The sequence below is a fragment of the Pan paniscus genome, chromosome 13 (assembly GCF_029289425.2).
Source record: "Pan paniscus chromosome 13, NHGRI_mPanPan1-v2.0_pri, whole genome shotgun sequence".
NCBI lineage: Eukaryota > Metazoa > Chordata > Mammalia > Primates > Hominidae > Pan > Pan paniscus.
In genome coordinates this window covers 65,007,815-65,032,298 of record NC_073262.2, presented here as the reverse complement: position 1 = coordinate 65,032,298, position 24,484 = coordinate 65,007,815, and the positions used below count along the sequence as shown (strand labels likewise).

Here is a 24,484-nt window from a genome sequence, read left to right as displayed (position 1 = left end):
CGGGGACATTGGAGCAGATCATGCAGGGCTTCACAGACCATTTTAAGTACTTGCTTTTATACTCTGGTTGTGATACAGAGCCACCGAAGAGTTTGAAATCTAAGTGGGACATGATACGATTTAGGAAGGCTCACTCTTTCAGCTGTTGACAACAGACAGAAGGAGGTTAGTGTAGAAACAAGATCTGTTAGCAATCTGTTGGTAATCTAGAGATGATGGTGACCTACTAGGGTATAGCAGTTGAGATGGTGAGAAGTAGTGAGATGATTATTCTGTTTTTAAGGTATAGCCAGCAGGGTTTACTGGTGTTTTGGATTTGCCCTTAAATGACATGGTGAAGACTGGGGAAGGAGCAGTTTGGGATAGTGCCAAATCAAGAATTAATATTGGAGATGTTAAATTTGAGACGCCTGTGATACTAAGTGACTATGTCAGGCTGTTTATCTAAGAGGTTGCCTAGAGTGAACAGCTTCTGGTGAGGGTGCCTACCAACCACTCAGCATTTGCATCTTAACAGACCTTTCTCCACTTGATACACTGATGACAAGTGGCAAAGAATTTATTTTTAGAGAGGGAGGATTCCTCCAAAATGGCCCTAACAAATTGCTGATGCTGATAATGAAAGTGAAAGGGGACTAAGAAATTAAGGCCTCTTTGGGCATCATTGATTATAAAAATTAATTAATAATATAAATAGTTTTATGACTTAGAGGATTAAAGGTATAGCCCATTGCATATGGAAAATAATTCTGACGACTTCTAAATCCATATAACACTTAAGAAAGTATGTACACAGTGTCTGTTAGCTCAGGCTGCCATAACAAAATACCATAGGCTGTGTGGCTTAAACAAAAGGAATTTATTTCTTACAGTTCTGAAGACTAGAAGTCCAAGATCAAGCTGCCCACAAGGTCAGTGCCTGGTGAGGCCTCTCTCCTTGGTTACAGATGGCTGCCTTCTCCCTGTGTCCTCACATGACCTTTGCTTGGTGCATGAGGATAGCAAGAGAGGGGGCAAACTTTCTGGGGTCTCTTTTTATAAGGGCACAATTCCCATCATGAGGACCCCACTCTCATGACCTCACCTAACTGAATTATCTCCTAAAGATCTATCTCCAAATATCATCCCATTGGTGGTTGGGGTTGCAGCATGCAAATTTGGAGAGGGAAGCATTTCATTCATAGCACACAAAATCTGAAAGTTGAAAAAAGAGACACTTGATCATAATGTTCACTGTTGTGCTGTCACATTGATCTACCCTAGTATTTATCTATTTTATGCTAAAATGTATTCCTTAATTGGATTTCCAATATTCCTTAACATAGATTTCCTTAATTGATCTACATGCAATAATTATCATACTTTTCCAGAAATTATTCATTGTTTTTTCAATATGGAATAACGAAGATATATATGTGTTATTTGCATAAGACGTAAAAATATGACACTATCAAGTGAAGCCATCCAGTCATAATTTTATTTTAAGCCCGAAGTTGTTCCTTTCAGTATCTTTCTAAGGGTTACTGCCCACCAGTGAGGACAGAAGAAAAATAATAAGCATGCCAAATAAGACAAAAATAAATATTATTTACCATTTATTACCTCAAGCAGCCACTTGACAAACTGACCTTTCTTCAGCTAAGCTCTCAATAACACAGTTTTCTGTTTTTAATTCTGAAAATACTAGTACTCTTTTGGCAGGAGTACAAACTCTAAAGCAATTTAATAATAGTGCATTTTAGCATAAAATTGTTAACAAGGCTCTTCAGAAAGGTGATGATTGGTATACTTTCTGCATATATACATCCTCACTTTGATTATTAAGTCTATTAAGCAATTTGGACTCAATGAAAACTTCTTGAGAAATTATATATATGTATATAATGTTGATCACAGTATGTGTCCACAACTAATGCTGAATAAGAACAGCAACAGTATGATTAAAAGCCTCAATAAAGTCATCTGCTTTTCAGGTAAGATCAGAAAAATACCTACCTTAAATTTTAAATCCAAGTTGCATGCTTACGAGTATCATTTAGATTCTACCTAGATAACATGGGATGATATACCCACAAAGCTGCCTTTCTAGAAATATATAAATTAAATATGTCAGTTAAATTCTGTTATGTTGGTGTTTATCCCACTGGTTAGTAACCCGCTTCTGTAATAACATGGGATGATACACCCACAAAGCTGACTCTCTAGAAATATATAAATTAAATATGTCAATTAAATTCTTTTATGTTGATGCTTATCCCATTGGTTAGTAACTCGCTTCTGTGTAGTGTCAGTTAAGTTAGAGTAGTCCTGTTACAAAAAATTAAAAATCGTTTCATCAAAAACATAAAAGTGGCCCAATTCTTAAATATATTATTGGCCAACTAAAAGCTGAGATCATCTCATTTCCACATTAATCCTCAGGTGTTTTGTGTATGTGTAAAATAAGAGTGCCCCCCTTCATATTTATGTACAATTATTGGTGGAAATAAAACCTGGTAATAAAAATTTTAAAATTACAATTTATTCTTTTATATAGCACTTGATATTTTTCACAGCTATTTTGCACATTATCACATTTGACTTTCACAACAATCTTATGAAATAAGTAGCACCAATTACATCTTCAGAGGAAACGTAGTAATAACTTGCATTGTGGATGTAGACACAGATCAAAGCAGTTGCAAAATATTTTTAAAACAAAACATGAACTGATTATTTTTCATGTTCAGGAAATAGCACACAAAATCTGAAAGCTGAAAACAGGAGACCCCGATCATAATGTTCACTGTTGTGCTGTCACCTTTCACTACACAATCACCAGTGCTTGTGTAGTTTTGAATGAGTGTGAGAGAATAAAGTCCCATTCTTAGAGCCTTTAATGTTACTTAAAACCTAAGAATCAAGCCATAAAACACTTCATTGCTTGAGTTATCCAAAATTAGAAACTGAAGTAAAAGAAAGAGAAAAAAACTTAGTACTCTCCTGGTACAAAGAGGGGTAAGAATTGTGATAGGTACTAATGTAGATGACGACCCATGATCAGTTATGGGTGGGTATAATGAGCCCAATTAATGCACCACCCAAGATCTTCTCAGCTCACCTTACCTTAAACGCTTTCCTTGTTTTCTGTCTTTTAGCCATAAAGCTCAGTTGCTGCTGCTGCCACTTCCACCAGAAAAAAGCAGATGGCACATTCAGACACAGTAATTGAGGGATTGTAATAAAGTCACTATTTACAAAAGTGTTGACATAGGTAAGATAAACCAATCAGGCCTGATATAGCGTCCCAGTGCAAGCAGTGTTGAGGACCCATTACCACCCTTAGGCAGAAGGTGCAAGGCAAGAAAGCAGTTATCAAAACATGGATAGAATTATTGTATGAAGAGGGTCCCCTGACACATGACTTTTAGCACACGGATGCACCATGACCTGCATTAAGATTAGCCTAGGGAATAAATACCAAAACCTCACTCTTCTCCCTATCTCTGCTTTCCTGCTAGTGCTTCCATTGGCTGAATCTGATCAGAAGCTAGAGGAAAAGAGAGCTCATTGATGCAGTCCACAGAGGTTAGGCTCCCTGGCACACAGCAATGTAGAGAAGAGTGAAAAGTAGATCTTTATGGGCAGGTGGAAAATGTCAAGCACTCTGAAGAAAAAGAAATTCCAGAACTTAAATTCCCAACCCTGCTCAAATTAAACAAATCTCAGTTAGCGTTTCAACCCATGAAATTGTTCTGTAAGGTAAACCAAAAATCCAGATAAATTGCATAAAGTAGATATTTATAGAGTAATTATATTGAATGATTAATCTGTATTTAATTAAATCCAAATGAAATTCCAGAACTTAAATTCCCAACCCTGCCCAAATTAAACAACTCTTCAATTAGAGTTTCAACCCATGAAATTGTTCTGTAAGGTAAACCAAAAATCCAGATAAATTGTAAAGTACATATTTATAGAGTAATTATACTGAATGATTAATTGGTACTTAATTAAATCCAAATATTTCACTGAGCAACTAGGCTATATAGAATACAGAAAGAGAGAGAGAGATATACTTAGGTTTTTATTCAACTTCCAGGATTACAGTAAGGACTTGAGCCACCCATTAAGAGAGGCACTATGGCAACCAGCAGAAAAGAAAGGGAGAGGAGATGGGAGGAGAAAGGAGGATGTTACCTAGCAACAGAATCTTTAGGCTAGAGTTTGCTCATAAAGTGTCTAAGAAAATGGTTGTTACTGATATCAAAAAAATAAAATGAAAAGAAGATACAAAAAATGTCTGAGTGAGGACATAGAAACCATTTGAGCATATAGATAACAAAGATCAAATAATTATGTATTTGATTTCCTATGTGAAATATCTTTCTGTACATTATTTTAAATAAATCTACACATCAATAAATACATGTTTAGAAGGAAACAAAACTAATTTCCCTTGGAAAGCATTGCCTAAAATATAGCTTTTCATGTATAAATTTGAAAAACTAAATTATTATTGAACTCAACTTTCAACTGTTAACTAAGCAAAACATGTAGCTTCAGGCTATAAGTCTATCATAGTATTACAATAACGAAAAAAAATCAGCTGATATTCAGATCTTAAATTTTGATATTTTCCCTCATTAATATGTAGGAAACATCCATGTAGGAAACTACCTATCAGCTAAGCACATTATACAGATAATAAGTTAATACCAATGTCAGAGTTGGGACAATTTCTCTTTATTAACATTTTATTTTTTTAACTTTGTTAATACTGATTTCATTAATTCACACACACATTCTGATTTCAAGAGACTAGGTTAATTGGTTCTAGTCATTATCATCCATGCTAACTCTGGAAGAAACTGTGCAATAAATAACGAAGGGGTTGACAATTGACTCCAAGTTCATTTGTTGACAGTATGACATTGGAATATATAATGCAACTTCTTTAAATCTCAGTTTCTCCTTTGCAAAATGGGGATACTACCTATTAGAAGATCAATAAGTCCTCTTAATATTATGACAGAAAATCCAACTCAATATATCTAAACAAGAGAATTTATTGGCTCATGTAATTCAAAGTCCTGGGCTAGCTTTAGATTAAGTTTCATCTGGCATATAGACAGTTTCTCCAAGGACCCACATTTCTCCAGCTGTCCCTTCTGCCTCCATTCTTAGGACATAGAGGAATGCCCCCTCCCAACCCTTAACCCAACCTTAACTCACTGTTACAAATAGCTACAGGGAATCTCCACTTCTATTTCTCTGGTCCTTTTTTTTTTTTTTTTTGAGACAGAGTCTCACTCTGTCATCCAGGCTGGAGTGCAGCGGTGTGATCTCAGCTCACTGCAACCTTCACCTCCTGGGTTCAAGAGATTCTCCTGCCTCAGCCTCCCCAGTAGCTGGGATTACAGGTGCCTGCCACCATGTCTGGCTATTTTTTTTTGTATTTTTAGTAGAGACGAGGTTTCACTGTGTTGGCCAGGGTGGCCTTGAACTCCTGACCTCAAGTGATCCACCCACCTTGGCCTCCCAAAGTGCTAGGATTTCTCTGGTTTTAATTGGGTTCCGTGTTCACACTTAATCACTATAGCTAGGGAGTGGGATATGTTGAGTAGGTTAAACTAATAAGGCTCCAGCTCAATAGCTGGGAAAGGGGTCAGTCCTACCCAAAGATAGTTTGAGGATGAGGAAATGGGTGGTTTCTCCAGAAGAAAATCTAGGAGCAGTTTTACCAAAAACAGAAGGAATGAATACTGAGCGAGAGAAAACAATAGGCCCACTCATAAACTCATGGAGTTGTGAAGATTAAATGTGGTAACATATAGAAAGCTCAGGAAAAGCATAGGTATAGATCTTTGTTTTCCTCACACCTCCTAGCACATGGTAGGCATTTGATGTTCATTTATTCACTAAATATGCATTGAGTACCTCCTGTGTGCCAAGCTCTACACTACTATTGAGGATTCAAAAATAATGAAGACATGTTGCCTGTCCTTGTGAAGCTTATAGCTTACTAGGAATGGCAGATAAGTCAAAATGCAATTGTAACAAAGTGAGATGAGTGCTGTGGCTAGAGGTTAGCTCAGGATGCCATAGAATCACAAAAGAAAGGTGCAGGGAGGTGTAACATAGGCACAGTCATGAAAACGATCCCTATAAATATCCTCAATACATGTTACCTTGTCCCTTACCTATAGATATTTATACCCTTTTCCCTGATTCTGTAGCAGAAGTATCTTGGGCCCTGAGCAGCTTAATTTTAAATGATTTTTTTCTGAAGATTGGAGAGAACATTAGCAGTAGAGGTAATGAAGTAGAAGGTTATCTTCTCTGCCTTTATAACATGTTTTTTAAGTTGAAATTATAGCCATGATTTTACCTCCCTAGTGGGAAATATAGATTATCTCCCTTTTCTGTTAACCAGCAAAAAAAAAAATCTATAATTGTACATAGTTACAATTTTGTTTAACTGAATCAGCTTAATTTGTTCCAATGCAGTTAAGATCTCACAGTTAAAGCCCCACAAGGTGGCGGCAGAGGAAACATCATCTGTGAGTCGCAGTGTGGAGAAGTCTCAGGAAGGAAGCAAGGGAAGGCTTTCCCACTTACACCTTTCTGAGAAAGGCATGGATAAGACGATGTCTAGGATTTGGCCCGGGCTGCTTTGTCCCTGCCACCTCTTCAAAGGAGACACCATATCATCAAGGTTCCAGGGAATAAGATGAGCCTTAGGCAGTAATTGGCCTCATCTGAGAACTTTGGTCAACCTCCAGAATTCCTTTTTCGAGATAAGTTTCAGGCTTTCTCTAGGGTTCACTGTGGGTGTTCCACAATTATTAAATGTTAACATTATGCTTAATTGGTAATTAACAGCATGCAGCACATTTGTGAGCACATAAGCAGTCTGTTCCTGAAATGAATGAAACATTTCTGAGATGTCTTTCAGGGATCACTCACAGTCCATGCATGCTGCCTTATTTATTTTTCTCTATTAAAAATCATAAATCCTTCATCTTAAAGTATTTTTATATAGATTATTTGTAGTATCAAAATAATTTGAATCACTTGATAATTTAAAAATCTCTCACATAGTATGAATATGTCCCTTGAGACTCTTACTGCCTTTCAGGGAGAAAGGATGAATGAAATGAAATCATCTATGCTAAATAAGTTCTAAAATTTTGAATGAGTTCTAAGGATGAGGAGGGACTCTGCAAGCTCCCCAAAGCTGCTAAATCTATATACCCTCAACACAAATACTCAGATAGATAAATGAAACACACAGCCTATTTATTGGGAATTCAGAGGGAAAAAAAGTTAATTATTTAAGGAATAATCAGAAAATGTATTTTAATATGCAGTATACATTTACATTATAAAATACGGTATAATTTGTGATCTTAATAAATAGGTGTCTCATCTCTTTGTTACTGGCTTTACTCATCCATTCTTTCATTTATAACAGTACTAGCATAATATAATTGAAGTCCCTTTCCCACCTTCAACAAAATGGTATACAGGTTCCAGAGCTTGCTCAACTTTTTTAGCATTTGATTCTATGAAAAACTGTTGGTAAAGGCAGCTGCTGGCTCCGAATTAATCTTGCTACTTTTTGGGTGTATATAAATATGAGGCAGTCTAAGAAAGCCCTGATACCATATTTCTATTTTTGTGAGAGTTCTTTGTACGTCATGTTTTGATCCCCCAGCAGAGACTTTCAAACGCCTTTCCAAAAATGCATAATCACAAAATATGAACTTTTTAAAAAAAGTGTACTCTTTTTGGAGTACAGATGGGGCCCAGTGATCCGCCCATTGAGCCTCTCTCCATCACATCTTAGGGATGTATCACTAAGTCACATTAAATCTTCTCAGTTTAAATATTAGTCACCTAGGCCATGATAAACTTGCAATAAATGTGACTGTGTATTATTTTTGTGTGGAAGTTGAATTTCCTTATGTTCTCCATAACTTCCCTCTTCCTTTTTGGTAAAAGTATAAGAAACTCCAATTACTATAAGCAAGACAGTTTTTTCAATGATCTAGGACTTCCTTCTTCAGTCCCTCATTCTCTTTCCTGAACCACAAGTTGAAGCCCTGCTATGGGCCTTGTTAGTAGGCATGAGTTACGCAAAAATCCTTCGAAGTAATTCTGATTCAAATTTCCTGCACTTGTTACTTTGCCTCCAGTTTAAAGACATTGTGGACTTTTCAGCTGAATTCATATGTAATTTGATTCTTCCAAATATTAGCTAAGAATTTATGCTCCAAAGTGTCCAGGGGGCTACTGCCATGAAGTTATATATTTATATATATATTATATAATGTATATATTATATAATATATAAATAATATTGTATATTTTATATATATATATATTTTTTATTTTTTTGAGATGGAGTCTTGCTCTGTTGCCCAGGCTGGAGTGCAGTGATGCGATCTTGGCTCACTGCAAGCTCCGCCTCCTGGGTTCATGGCATTTTCCTGCCTCAGCCTCCCGAGTAGCTGGGACTACAGGTGCCCGCCACCCTGCTCGGCTAATTTTTTGTATTTTTAGTAGAGACAGGGTTTCACCATGTTAGCCAGGATGGTCTCGATCTCCTGACCTTGTGATCCGCCTGCCTCGGCCTGCCAAAGTGCTGGGATTACAGGCGTGAGCCACCACACCCAGCAGAAATTGTGTATTTTATATAATGCCTAATAGGTTTTATTTGTTCTAAGCAATTATGTGACAATGCCCAGGCCAATGAATTTAGCGGATGAATGTTCCAGACTACGTGTCCTTTCATAAATTGCTGAAAATATGTGTCCACTTATATCACAGCTTTAGCCAAAATGAATTATGAATGATTCAGGAAGATATCTAAAAAACATAATCCAGTTTCCAAATTCTCCTGCTCAGGCCAGCAAGCTATATATATACAGTTTGTCTCAGTCTGTTAGTTCTACTACAACAAAATACCTGAGACTGGGTAATATAAAGAACAGAAATTTATTTCCTCACAGTTCTGAAGGATGGGAAGTCCAAGATCAAGGGTACAGATAGGTTCAGCATCTGGTGAGGTCCCCAGCCTCTGCTTCCAAGATGGCGCCATGAATGCTATTTCTTGATATAGTGGGTCAGAAGGGCAAAATGTGCTCAACTCACTCACTTTTAAAAGGGTGCTAATCCTGCCCACTAGGCCACAGCCCTCATGGTCTAATCTCCTCCTAAAGGCCCCACCTCTTAACACTGTTGCATTGGGGATGATATCTCAGCATAAATATTGAAGGGGACACAATAATTCAAACCATAGGATAGTTGATACTCACTATTCATGGGTTTCATATGTGTGAATTCAGTTACTTGCTGATACTTATTTGTAACCCCCAAATAATCAATACGTGTGGCCCTTTCACAGTCATTTGCAAACGTGCAGAACAGTGAAACATTTGAATCACCTGATGCACAGATTCCTAACTGAGGTCAAACAAGGCAGTGCTCTGCCTTCTTGTTTCAGCTGTTATACTATAAATAAGTATCCTTTTTGTAGTATATTTAGTGCCACATTTTTCACATTTTTGTGCTCTTTTTTAGTGATTTCACTGTTTAAAATGGCCTCCCAGCACAGTGCTGAAGTGCGGTCTAATACTCCTGAGCACAAAAGAAAATAAGTATGTTAGGTAAGCTTTGTTCAGGTATGAGTCATAGTGCAATTGGTTGTGAATTCAATGTTAATGAATCAACAATATATACTAAATAAAATGTTTTTAAACAGAAATACATTCAAAACAAAGTTATGTATTGATCAGTTGACAAAAATGTGACTGGGGCTCATAGGAACCTAACCCTGCATTTTCTCTAGAAGCAATGGCTCAGTATTCACTAATTCAGTGCTTATAGTGACTTTATAGAATATAACTGCCACCAAAAATGAGAATTGATGGTATCCTCAGTTGGCCCTAGGCTAACAGAAGCCCTAATCCCTAGTTCTCACCTCTGACGGAAGAATGAAATTACAAGTGGGTTTGAAAAGAAAAATAACTGACACTAAAGTTCTAACCATGGAGACTGTGAGGCAATGGATAATTTTATACAGGTTTCCATGTAAGTCTAATCTGGACATAGGTTCAGAACAACTTCCTAAGTGGTCACTTGGCTCACAAAAAGGGACTGAATTGGCCACATCAGCACTAACCTATTGGAGATATTCTTCAAGGCCAATGTGTGTATTCAGGTACATAAAACAACTGGAAAGCAAGTTTGTAGCATTCTTTGGGTCATTCTTTTATTTTAATATTCATACAAAATGGTTTGACCTACTGCAGCATTGCCTTACTATTAAAAATCAAAATTATTGGCTATTACTAAAAAGTCAAAAAGTAACGCATGCTGGCAAGGTTACGGAGAAAAAGGAATGCTTACATACTGTTGGTGGGAGTGTAAATTAGCTCAGCTTTTGTGGAAGACAGTGTGGTGATTCCTCCAAGACCTAAAGACAGAAATACCATTTGACCCAGCAATCCCATTACTGGGTATATACCCAAAGGAATAAAAATTGTTCTATTGTAAAGACACCTGTGTGCATGCATTCATTGCAGCACTATTCACAATAGCAAAGATATGGAATCAACCTAAATGCCCATCAGTGACAGACTGGATAAAGAAAATATGGTACATATATACCATTGAAAACCATGCAGCCATAAAAACGAATGAGATCATATCCTGTGCAGGGACGTGGATGGAGCTAGAGGCCATTATTTTTAGCAAACTAACACAGGAACAAAAAACCAAATACTGCATGTTCTCACTTATAAGTGGGAGCTAAATGATGAGAACACATGGGGGAACGACACACGCTGTGGCCTACTGGAGAGTGAAGGGTGCGAGGAGGGAAAAGATCATGAAAAATAACTAATGGGTACTAGGTTTAATATCTGGGTGATGAAATAATCTGTACAACAAACCCCCATGACACAAGTTTACCTATGTAATAAACCTGCACATGTATCCCTGAACTTAAAAGTTAAAAATAACAATAATTATTATTATAATAAAATAAAAATAAAAAATTTTGATCCCTATCATTAAAAATATTTGAAGATGGACCCCAGTAAATATATGGGTATTCATTTAGAAAATCTTCACATGTACAACTATAATAATTTATCATAAAATACAACAAAAACTAAAAAGGAATGAGATGAGCTAATTAAGATTTTAAAATGTAATTTATATAATTCAGTGCACTGATAATAAAAAAAATTGTAGTTGATAATGCTTATATTTTAAAATCTTAGTTTAACCCTTCGTGATTTAGCAGTTCAAAAGTTTGATTCAATTTATCTCAATATTTCAATATTTAATTCTACAGCCTTCCTACTCTCTTACTTTAAGACTTTTTCAATTATAATATGGATATAGAAGTGCTGGGAAGGGAAGAATTTGGTCCCTTTAAATGATAGGAAAGTGTTAAGTAGAGGAGGGCATGATCCCTAGCTAGGGCTCCATCCCCATGGACCTAGGTGAGGACAGGCATTTCCTGCCAAATGTTGCATTTCCCAAGACCACCATAGCCTGCCATGCCCCCATCCTGTACCTATAAAAACCTCCAAGACCCCAGCAGGCAGACACACAGGCAGCTGGACTCGAGGGGAGCACATCAGTAGAAAAACACATAGGCGGCTGAACGTTGAGAGGAACACACCAAAAGGCACCAGCACACTGGCAGGCCACCATCTGGCAGAAGTAGAAAGTCGCAGAGTTTGGCTGGGGCAGTTGAGGGGAGCCCAGGCCGCTGAGTGGCCTGATTCCAGGGGAAAACCTTTCCACTCCATCCCCTTCTGACTTCCCCTGAGCTACCTCCACTCAATAAAAGCTTGCACTCATTCTCCAAGCCCAGGTGTGATCCGATTCTTCCAGTATACCAAGTCAAGAACCTGGAATACAGAAAGCCCTCTGTCCTTGAGACAATGTAGAGGGTCTAACTGAGCTTGTTAACACAAGCCACCTATAGACAGCAAAACTAAAAGATCACCCTGTAACACACGCCCACTGAGGCTTCAGAAGCTGTAAACATCCACCCCTAGACACTGCCGTGGGTCGGAGCCCCACAGCCTGCCCGTCTGCAGGCTCCCCTAGAGGTTTGAGCAGTGGGGCACTGAAGAAGCGAGCCACACCCCCATCACACACCCTGAGAGGGGCAAGGAAACTTTTCCCATTTCAATATGAGCAGAGGTGATATACAAATATTTAACAATTTCTATGGGATGGGTATTAAGCAATTAGAATAGCCGCTCCCCAATCAAAATGGACACAGACTGGGACATCTAACCCAAACCTCACTACTAGCTAAATGTCAACCATGATTGCAAGATAAAGACAATGGTAGTCTAGTTACATTTGACTGTAGTTTGCTCTTAAGCATTTATTTAAAAATAAAACAATTACGAGGAGGAGCCAAGATGGCCGAATAGGAACAGCTCTGGTCTACAGCTCCCAGCGTGAGCGACTCAGAAGACGGGTGATTTCTGCATTTCCATCTGAGCTTTGAAGAGAGCAGTGGTTCTCCCAGCACGCAGCTGGAGATCTGAGAACGGGCAGACTGCCTACTCAAGTGGGTCCCTGACCCCTGACCCCGGAGCAGCCTAACTGGGAGGCACCCCCCAAGCAGGGGCAGACTGACACCTCACAGGGCCGGGTACTCCAACAGACCTGCAGCTGAGGGTCCTGTCTGTTAGAAGGAAAACTAACAAACAGAAAGGACATCCACACCAAAAACCCATCTGTACATCACCATCATCAAAGACCAAAAGTAGATAAAACCACAAAGATGGGGAAAAAACAGAGCAGAAAAACTGGAAACTCTAAAAAGCAGAGCACCTCTTCTCCTCCAAAGGAACGCAGTTCCTCACCAGCAACGGAACAAAGCTGGACGGAGAATGATTTTGACCAGCTGAGAGAAGGCTTCAGATGATCAAATTACTCCGAGCTATGGGAGGACATTCAAACCAAAGGCAAAGAAGTTGAAAACTTTGAAAAAAATTTAGAAGAATGTATAACTAGAATAACCAATACAGAGAAGTGCCTAAAGGAGCTGATGGAGCTGAAAACCAAGGCTCGAGAACTACGTGAAGAATGCAGAAGCCTCAGGAGCCGATGCGATCAACTGGAAGAAAGGATATCAGCGATGGAAGATGAAATGAATGAAATGAAGCGAGAAGGGAAGTTTAGAGAAAAAAGAATAAAAAGAAACAAGCAAAGCCTCCAAGAAATATGGGACTATGTGAAAAGACCAAATCTACGTCTGATTGGTGTACCTGAAAGTGACGGGGAGAATGGAACCAAGTTGGAAAACACTCTGCAGGGTATTATCCAGGAGAACTTCCCCAATCTAGCAAGGCAGACCAACATTCAGATTCAGGAAATACAGAGAACGCCACAAAGATACTCCTCGAGAAGAGCAACTCCAAGACACATAATTGTCAGATTCACCAAAGTTGAAATGAAGGAAAAAATGTTAAGGGCAGCCAGAGAGAAAGGTCGGGTTACCCTCCAAGGGAAGCCCATCAGACTAACAGCAGATCTCTCAGCAGAAACTCTACAAGCCAGAAGAGAGTTGGGGCCAATATTCAACATACTTAAAGAAAAGAATTTTCAACCCAGAATTTCATATCCAGCCAAACTAAGCTTCATAAGTGAAGGAGAAATAAAATACTTTACAGACAAGCAAATGCTGAGAGATTTTGTCACCACCAGGCCTGCCCTAAAAGAGCTCCTGAAGGAAGCGCTAAACATGGAAAGGAACAACTGGTACCAGCCGCTGCAAAATCATGCCAAAATGTAAAGACCATCAAGACTAGGAAGAAACTGCATCAACTAATGAGCAAAACAACCAGCTAACATCATAATGACAGGATCAAATTCACACATAACAATATTAACTTTAAATGTAAATGGACTAAATGCTCCAATTAAAAGACACAGACTGGAAAATTGGATAAAGAGTCAAGACCCATCAGTGTGCTGTATTCAGGAAACCCATCCCACGTGCAGAGACACACATAGGCTCAAAATAAAAGGATGGAGGAAGATCTACCAAGCAAATGGAAAACAAAAAAAGGCAGGGGTTGCAATCCTAGTCTCTGATAAAACAGACTTTAAACCAACAAAGATCAAAAGAGACAAAGAAGGCCATTACATAATGGTAAAGGAATCAATTCAACAAGAAGAGCTAACTATCCTAAATGTATATGCACCCAATACAGGAGCACCCAGATTCATAAAGAAAGTCCTGAGCGACCTACAAAGAGACTTAGACTCCCACACATTAATAATGGGAGACTTTAACACCCCACTGTCAACATTAGACAGATCAACGAGACAGAAAGTCAACAAGGATACCCAGGAATTGAACTCAGCTCTGCACCAAGCAGACCTAGTAGACATCTACAGAACTCTCCACCCCAAATCAACAGAATATACATTTTTTTCAGCACCACACCACACCTATTCCAAAACTGACTACATACTTGGAAGTAAAGCTCTCCTCAGCAAATGTAAAAGAACAGAAATTATAACAAACTATCTCTCAGACCACAGTGCAATCAAACTAGAACTCAGGATTAAGAATCTCACTCAAAACCGCTCAACTACGTGGAAACTGAACAACCTGCTCCTGAATGACTACTGGGTACATAACAAAATGAAGGCAGAAATAAAGATGTTCTTTGAAACCAACAAGAACAAAGACACCACATACCAGAATCTCTGGGACGCATTCAAAGCAGTGTGTAGAGGGAAATTTATAGCACTAAATGCCCACAAGAGAAAGCAAGAAAGATCCAAAATTGACACCCTAACATCACAATTAAAAGAACTAGAAAAGAAAGAGCAAACATATTCAAAAGCTAGCAGAAGGCAAGAAATAACTAAAATCAGAGTAGAACTGAAGGAAATAGAGACATAAAAAACCCTTCAAAAAATTAATGAATCCAGCAGCTGGTTTTTTGAAAGGATCAACAAAATTGATAGACCACTAGCAAGACTAATAAAGAAAAAAAGAGAGAAGAATCAAATAGATGCAGCAAAAAATGATAAAGGGGATATCACCACCGATCCCACAGAAATACAAACTACCATCAGAGAATACTACAAACACCTCTATGCAAATAAACTAGAAAATCTAGAAGAAATGGATAAATTCCTGGACACATACACTCTCCCAAGACTAAACCAGGAAGAAGTTGAATCTCTGAATACACCAATAACAGGCTTTGAAATTGTGGCAATAATCAATAGCTTACCAACCAAAAAGAGTCCAGGACCAGATGGATTCACAGCCGAATTCTACCAGAGGTATGAGGAGGAACTGGTACCATTCCTTCTGAAACTATTCCAATCAATAGAAAAAGAGGAAATCCTCCCTAACTCATTTTATGAGGCCAGCATCATCCTAATACCAAAGCTGGGCAGAGACACAACCAAAAAAGAGAATTTTAGACCAATATCCTTGATGAACATTGATGCAAAAATCCTCAATAAAATACTGGCAAACTGAATCCAGCAGCACATCAAAAAGCTTATCCACCATGATCAAGTGGGCTTCATCCCTGGGATGCAAGGCTGGTTCAATATACGCAAATCAGTAAATGTAATCCAGCATATAAACAGAACCAAAGACAATAACCACATGATTATCTCAATAGATGCAGAAAAGGCCTTTGACAAAATTCAACAACTCTTCATGCTAAAAACTCTCAATAAATTAGGTATTGATGGGACATATTTCAAAATAATAAGAGCTATCTATGACAAACCCACAGCCAATATCATACTGAATGGGCAAAAACTGGAAGCATTCCCTTTGAAACCTGGCACAAGACAGGGATGCCCTCTCTCACCACTCCTATTCAAAATAGTGCTGGAAGTTCTGGCCAGGGCAATTAGGCAGGAGAAGGAAATAAAGGGTATTCAATTAGGAAAAGAGGAAGTCAAATTGTTCCTGTTTGCAGACGACATGATTGTATATCTAGAAAACCCCATTGTCTCAGCCCAAAATCTCCTTAAGCTGATAAGCAACTTCAGCAAAGTCTCAGGATACAAAATCAATGTACAAAAATCACAAGCATTCTTATACACCAACAACAGACAAACAGAGAGCCAAATCATGAGTGAACTCCCATTCACAATTGCTTCAAAGAGAATTAAATACCTGGGAATCCAACTTACAAGGGATGTGAAGGACCTCTTCAAGGAGAACTACAAACCACTGCTCAAGGAAATAAAAGAGGATACAAACAAATGGAAGAACATTCCATGCTCATGCGTAGGAAGAATCAATATCGTGAAAATGGCCATACTGCCCAAGGTAATTTACAGATTCAATGCCACCCCCATCAAGCTACCAATGACTTTCTTCACAGAATTGGAAAAAACTACTTTAAAGTTCATATGGAACCAAAAAAGAGCCCGCATTGCCAAGTCAATCCTAAGCCAAAAGAACAAAGCTGGAGGCATCACCCTACCTGACTTCAAACAATACTATAAGGCTACAGTAACCAAAACAGCATGGTACTGGTACCAAAACAGAGATATAGATCAATGGAACAGAACAGAGCCCTCAGAAATAACGCCGCATATCTACAACTATCTGATCTTTGACAAACCTGAGAAAAACAAGCGATGGGGAAAGGATTCCCTATTTAATAAATGGTGCTGGGAAAACTGGCTAGCCATATGTAGAAAGCTGAAACTGGATCCCTTCCTTACACCTTATACAAAAATCAATTCAAGATGGATTAAAGACTTAAACGTTAGACCTAAAACCATAAAAACCCTAGAAGAAAACCTAGGCATTACCATTCAGGACATAGGCATGGGCAAGGACTTCATGTCTAAAACACCAAAAGCAATGGCAACAAAAGCCAAAATTGACAAACGGGATCTAATTAAACTAAAGAGCTTCTGCACAGCAAAAGAAACTACCATCAGAATGAACAGGCAACCTACAAAATGGGAGAAAATTTTCTCAACCTACTCATCTGACAAAGGGCTAATATCCAGAATCTACAATGAACTCAAACAAATTTACAAGAAAAAAACAAACAACCCCATCAAAAAGTGGGCGAAGGACATGAACAGACACTTCTCAAAAGAAGACATTTATGCAGCCAAAAAACACATGAAAAAATGCTCACCATCACTGGCCGTCAGAGAAATGTAAATCAAAACCACAATGAGATACCATCTCACACCACTTAGAATGGCAATCATTAAAAAGTCAGGAAACAACAGGTGATGGAGAGGATGTGGAGAAATAGAAACACTTTTACACTGTTGGTGGGACTGTAAACTAGTTCAACCATTGTGGAAGTCAGTGTGGCGATTCCTCAGGGATCTGGAACTAGAAATACCATTTGACCCAGCCATCCCATTACTGGGTATATACTCAAAGGACTATAAATCTTGCTGCTATAAAGACACATGCACACATATGTTTATTGCGGCATTATTCACAATAGCAAAGACTTGGAACCAACCCAAATGTCCAACAATGATAGACTGGATTAAGAAAATGTGGCACATATACACCATGGAATACTATGCAGCCATAAAAAATGATGAGTTCACGTCCTTTGTAGGGACACGGATGAAATTGGAAATCATCATTCTCAGTAAACTATGGCAAGAACAAAAAACCAAACACCGAATATTCTCACTCATAAGTGGGAATTGAACAATGAGAACGCATGGACACAGGAAGGAGAACATCACACTCTGGGGACTGTTGTGTGGTGGGGGGAGGGGGGAGGGATAGCACCGGGAGATATACCTAATGCTAGATGACGAGTTAGTGGGTGCAGCGCACCAGCATGGCACATGTATACATATGTAACTAACCTGCACATTGTGCACATGTACCCTAAAACGTAAAGTATAATAATAATAAATAAATAAATAAATAAAATAAAATAAAACAATTACAATCTAGCCTTTGAGGTAAAAGTACTGTTTTTCACAAAAACATTTGCAGGTAACTGTTTTTGAAAAGACTTTAAGCTATGGAAGGAGTACTTGAAAAATGAATGTTCCAAAACTTATCTATTGATACGTGACTTTCATTTTTTCATAGCCAAAACTGCTATGTAGGAAAGTTTTTATATGTGAAAACTTAAAACCAGAATTTTAATTGAATTGGTGAAAGTGATTAGGAAATTATTATCAAGATTTAGTGAACTTATCCATAATTTTTTTTCTATTTTAGGCTTACTACTATTTTTGAAATAAAAAGCTACGACAGTATCCTTTTAATAAACTTTCCTCCTAAATCAGCCTATCAGTTTCAGTTAAATGGCTAAAAGTCTTGCTTAAAGTCTCAGTTAAATGGCTAGCTATTATATAGTGTTTATATGTATGTGTATATATATATATGTAACTAAATTTTTCCTTTATAAATTGTGCATTCTTTGAAGACTAGCACCGCACCATCTCTTCTTTATTTTTTATATAAGCATAGTGCGCTGGAGTCACATATTGGGGACATAAACATGCCAGGCTGGTGCTAGTGTGTTACAGTCTATCCTTAGAACAAACTTATGACATGATACCAGAATCTTTCCACTTTACAACTGATGTATTTGAGGTGATTTTTCAAAGCACAGCAATTAAGAAATAGTATTGAGATGTGAACCCAGACAGCCTGAACTCAGAGTCTCTGTGCTTAACCATACCCCACACTGCCAGGTTAAGAGCATCTAACACTTTAAATTACACAAAGCAGGCTCATTATTGATACAAATGAGCAAACAAGTAAAGGAACAGAACAACAATTCCAGGGTTTCTCACTAAACTAAAATTATTGTCATTTTCTTTGAAAAAGACATTATTGGTATGCATGGTCATTAAATTGTAGTGGCAGCTCATATTGTTACTACTTTTTAAAAACTCAAATGAAAAGTTGCATAACAATGGGAAAATACATAGTTCAGCAGGATCTCCTGCCTCAAAAGAGAAAGGAAAAAGAAACTTACATTTGGGAACTGGTGAAGAGGATTAAAATGAAACCTAGTAGAAGAAACTTGACAGAGGAAAACAATTAATTACTCAAGTGAAAAAGAGAAAATAAACTAAATCATGATGCAAAAAATATAGATGAAAAAAGGATACATTGTGAGAGATTGTGTCTTGGCTTTTGTTTCCTTAACCTCCTTTCTCCAAAAAGGGTCCCATCAAGACTATGGGAGATTCCTAAAAAAGAAGTCCCTTCCACCCACACCTAATCCTCATCACTCAGACCTCATCCAGCAGAGTGACTCCTACTTGTGAGAAAATATGAATTGTTATTGTTGGGTATTATGTGATGCTAATAGGGTTAGATGAGGATGACTATTTGGGAAATCAACCTGTGAAACTGTAATATACATTATTATGTAGATTTACTATGGTCTTCATGGCATTTATCCTCACCTGGCACATTGCATATTTTTTAGTCATTACTTACCATCTATCTTCCCACTCCCATTAGAATGTGAACTCCATAAAAGTAGGAGCTTTGTTAATTTTATTAACTGCACCTAGATCAGTGCTGGTCATGTAATAGATACTTAATAAACATATTTTAAATGACTGGATGATACAATGAATGACATAATTTGAATGCCAAATATTTAAATATCTTTGGTTTAAATGTTTATTATTTGAGAAGAGGTCAAATACCAAACATCTGATCCTTTCTCTTCCAGAGCAACAATTAAGTGGTATGAAGAAAATAACATTAACTGGTTCCCCATATTCAGTCAGCAACCCCTTCTCATTCCCCCATGTTTGAAACCAAGAAACAGAAGGATAAGTGCCAGGAAAAAGGATGTTTTTTGGTTTGTTAGTTTGTGCTTCAACATGTTGAATAAAACCCACTGGCAGCTGGGGGATAGGAGTATGCTTTTGCAATAGCCTTAAAAGATATTTTCATAGACCCAATACTTAAAATTAATAATTTGAGTGCTTTTGTAGAAACATCTAATTGGATTATCCTCCATCTAGGTACAAGGTCATCTCCCATAATTAAGTGAAAAAGGAGTAGGGTTCTGTGAAGAAACAGAAAAGAACAGTATAAATCAGGCCTACCTGCAAGCCCAAGGTTTCATTTACTTCAACTTTCAGTGTATTTGACATTATGCCAGCTGCTATGGTCAACTCAAATACAACTCCCAGGAGAGATGTCATCAAGAGCCCACCAGTTGTGAGTAGTGTACTAGTTACTATGTAAATATATCCCTTCTTCAAGCAGCTTACAATCCTTCAGGGGTAGAAAAAGTCTTGCTACATAAGATAATTGGAGAATAAAATAAGACATGTTACCATAAAGTGCTCATTTGGATATTTTGTATGCCCCTAGTAACCACTCACCAAGACTCTGTACTTCTATTATCCGGTTCAAAGCACTATCAGGTTTTCCTGGCCTACACAGACTTTATTGAATGTACTTTGCTAACAGATTATTTCTCCTAAATATGTCTCTTTGGTAACCTAAATGATCTCTCCATCCTTTATATAATTCTGGACCATGAGGTTCTAGTTATGATGCGTATGTGCCTACCACCCCAGTCACATGTGGCTACAGAATGCCTTCAGAATGAGTAGTAACCTTAAGGACTCACATTTATGTGGCTTCTGTACCAAAATGAAGCTGCCATTTTTCAGTGTGAATATGTTTTTTTTCTCTTATGACATAGACAAATGTTGATGTTTACTACAAGTTGGTACATTAGTTGCTAATTAAGTTCCTAGCTGCTCCAGCCAAAACTTGCTGTATTGAATCCAAGAAAAGAATGGCAGCTATATCAAAAATAAGTTGTTGGGGGATTTTTTTGTTTTGTTTTATTAAAGGAAAGTTGTATATTAAAGAATATAGGGAACTTACAAGCTGGGATCTAGGAAACTTTAAGTCTTGGCTTCCTTCTAAGCTGAGTTGGTGGTTCAAGTCCGTCCACATCTGTTACCAGGTCCTGGTCAAAGCTGCATAAATACCAGCAATCTAAATATGAGGCAGTAAAGTTAACTGTTTATTGTTACTCACTTTTTCGAACCCACCTCCAAATTCCCGGGGAAACAAGTTAGTGTTTGGGAACCCACAGGAGGTCAGGTTTATTTTAGGAAGGACTTCCTCCTGGCTTCTCCACATCTCTGCAAAGATGTCTTCTGAGCTTCATCTCTCACCTGTCCCTCGCAGTCTCACCACCCTCAGCCAGGCCTGCCTGCATTCACCAGCCGAGGGTAACTCCCTGTTCACGTCCGGGTCTGTGGCAGTTTCTGTTCACTTCCCCTTTGGAAAGTCCCAAATCACATGCTTTTATGCCCTGCACATTTTGGCCTACAAAGGACCTTATTGTTAAGGCAGAACCCGCTGGGAAAACAAAATATCCGCCGGAGGAGCTTTGCTAGAGCGTTGGTCTTGGTGTCAGAGAGAATTCGCTTTCCTTTTCTGTTTCCCGCGGTGTCCTTAACCAAAGGCCTCCTCTCTTCACCCGCCCCGACCAAAAGGTGGCGTCTTCCTGAGGAAACTCCCTCCCCGCCAGGCAGATTACGTTTACAAAGTCCTGAGAAGAGAATCGAAACAGAAACCAAAGTCAGGCAAACTCTGTAAGAACTGCCTGACAGAAAGCTGGACTCAAAGCTCCTACCCGAGTGTGCAGCAGGATCGCCCCTGTCCGGGACCCCAGGCACACACCGCAGAGTCCAAAGTGCCCGCCCGCCGGCCGCACCTGCCTGCCGCGGCCCCGCGCGCCGCCCCGCTGCCCACCTGCCCGCCTGCCCACCTGCCCGCCTGCCCACCTGCCCAGGTGCGAGTGCAGCCCCGCGCGCCGGCCTGAGAGCCCTGTGGGCAACCTCGTCATTGTCAGGCACAGAGCGGTAGACCCTGCTTCCCTAAGTGGGCAGCGGACAGCGGCACGCACATCTCACCTGTCCCGCAGAGAACAGCACCATCTGCTTGGGAGAACCCTCTCCCTTCTCTGAGAAAGAAAGATGTCGAATGGGTGTTCCACAGACGAGAATTTCCGCTATCTCATCTCGTGCTTCAGGGCCAGGGTGAAAATGTACATCCAGGTGGAGCCTGTGCTGGACTACCTGACCTTTCTGCCTGCAGAGGTGAAGGAGCAGATTCAGAGGACAGTCGCCACCTCCGGGAACATGCAGGCAGTTGAACTGCTGCTGAGCACCTTGGAGAAGGGAGTCTGGCACCTTGGTTGGACTCGGGAATTCGTGGAGGCCCTCCGGAGAACCGGCAGCCCTCTGGCCGCCCGCTACATGAACCCTGAGCTCACGGACTTGCCCTCTCCATCGTTTGAGAACGCTCATGATGAATATCTCCAACTGCTGAACCTCCTTCAGCCCACTCTGGTGGACAAGCTTCTAGTTAGAGACGTCTTGGATAAGTGCATGGAGGAGGAACTGTTGACAATTGAAGACAGAAACCGGGTAGGTGTCTGTTCAGATGGAGCTAGCCTTTTAGGCAGATTTTGCAAAGCAGGCTTCCTTGTGCGTTTGCCCCTTTCCAAATGTGCTTGACATCTTTGGGCAAATCTAGTTTCTTCCTTTGAGAAGACAACATCTAGGCACTTTAAGACAATTTTGAAAATTTAAACACGAAAGAACTACTTTTCTAATCTTTTCACTGAAGTAAAAAGGAGTTAACTCTAGAATCGTAATGTGTATTAACAGGTAACTTTTATTGAACACTTACTATGTGCAGTTGATATCATTTTCAAAATGTATTACTACAGTTCATGTTCAGAGTAACCCACTGAGGCTCCTAATGTTATTAACTCCATTTTACAGATGAGAAACCTGAGGCAGGTTAAATAATTTGTCCAAGGTCTCCTAGGAAAAACAGTGGCAGAGCTAAGAATTTAGCTCGTGATAGTGTTGAATGTTTTTCTTATTTAATGTAGTTCCATGGAGCAGGGGTTAGTAAACTACGGCCCATGGGCTAAATCAAGCCTGCTACTGTTTTTTTCAGGCCCACAGGCTAAGAATGGTCTTCAGATTTTTCAATTTTTAATTTTCAGTGTTCATAAAGTTTTATTGGAACACAGTCATGCTCGTTTGTTTACATATTGCTTGTGGCTGCTTTTCTACTCCAAAGGCAATTGGATGGAGACTGTGTGCCCTTAAAGCCAAAAATATTTATTATCTGGCATTTTAGAGAAAAAGTTTTCCAATCTTTGCCCTACATTACACTTTGTGCCATTTAGTCTTAGCCCAAATGGGTAAATTGCAATCACACACACACACACACACACACACACACACACACCCTTTTTCTTTAATCAAAGTTTCAACATTCTTTGAGAATCAAAATTTAGAAACAATTCATTGAAAGAATGTGTTGCTAGTTTCAGTTTTTCATGTTAGTGAAGAAACTCATTTTTCTTAAGGTAGCATTTTGACAGGGCGAATTTTACTGATGACTTTACATTGAATGTGATATGAATTATTTTTTGATAAGTGAAGATGTACTGTGATGTGTATAAATGCTGACCTATTTGAATCTGATTTATTCAGGCTTGTAAGTCAAAAGTCTTGTTTTGGAAGACATGTAGACAAATAAAGCCATGACTAAAAGTCAAAGGCTTTGTCTACACCACTCTATGATTTTCACATGGTTTTTTTCTCTCTCTCTCTTTTGGGTCATCCATTGTTTGTATATTCATACAAACTTCTGGGCATTTGATTGATTTGCTATAGCCTATGATGCAATTTAGTCTTTAGTGAATAAAGTTAGTGCTCTTTTGTAGACTTGACAGACACAGGGCCTGTCCAAAGACCCAAACATGCATCTAATTTTGATGGCCAGTTTTCCCAACAAGTAAATTACTTTGCACTGTTGTCTGTAATGTTTATGTCGTTTTGTGTATTGAGAACCAGCTAGAACGCATTATAGTAGTCCAGCTGGATATGACAAATGTGTACATCACTGTGGCAGAATCTTAATTTGGAAGAAAGTATGCAGCCTTCAAGCCAGCTGGAGATGGAAGATGGCATTTCCAGCCACAGTAGCTGTTAGAAGTCCAGAAGCAACAGAGTCCAGTAACACCACAAAGCTGTTTATGTTTGGTGGGTATGATGTCCCGATTGCCAGCGAAACAGCACTTCTCCCTATTTACTCTAAATACTTCTGCCTATCAGCATCACTTTTGTCTTGCCTGGATTGAATTTCCGCCAGCTAGATTTTATCCAAGTTCTTGATTCTGGCAAGCTTGGAGGCAGCTAGCAGTAATGCAAGGGATTTGACACAAAGAAGATATAGAGTAACGGGACTTTTGTGTACTGGTAGCAGTTAAGGCCAAAACAACCCAAATTCTCCCTCTGATTCACATTTCAAAGGAGGCCCCAAAAGACTGAGCAGCTATAAATTTGAGGCTCTCTAGGAAGCAATAGTTTCTCTGTGAGAGTGTGGAATAATTTTTGTGTGCATCATTTACATGTATAATCAGTTCCAAAACTAAGATAT

General features: G+C 38.9%; 2 protein-coding genes across 6 annotated transcripts in view; one reads left to right on the top strand and one right to left on the bottom strand.

The window, feature by feature from the left end:
- GCA (grancalcin) overlaps positions 1 to 21,495 on the bottom strand; it is a 43,354-nt gene extending 21,859 nt beyond the window's left edge. The window contains exons 1-2 of one of the 5 annotated variants that reach the window (XM_057301424.2): positions 21,064 to 21,430; positions 20,894 to 20,988 (exon numbers count right to left, since the gene is read on the bottom strand). In XM_057301424.2, the coding sequence (XP_057157407.1) occupies positions 20,894 to 20,965 (72 nt within the window). In that variant the 5' untranslated portion in view covers positions 20,966 to 20,988; positions 21,064 to 21,430. Of the gene's footprint in view, positions 1 to 20,097; positions 20,293 to 20,893; positions 21,008 to 21,049 lie in introns of those variants that run through there. The other 4 variants (XM_024927914.5, XM_024927916.5, XM_034954386.3 and 1 more) reach the window with 4 other exon arrangements.
- The window catches only part of IFIH1 (interferon induced with helicase C domain 1), a 51,750-nt gene continuing 48,597 nt past the window's right edge, over positions 21,332 to 24,484 (top strand). The window contains exon 1 of the mRNA XM_003820935.6: positions 21,332 to 22,449. Coding sequence (XP_003820983.3) covers positions 21,997 to 22,449 — 453 coding nt within the window. The 5' untranslated portion in view covers positions 21,332 to 21,996. The remainder of the gene's footprint in view (positions 22,450 to 24,484) is intronic.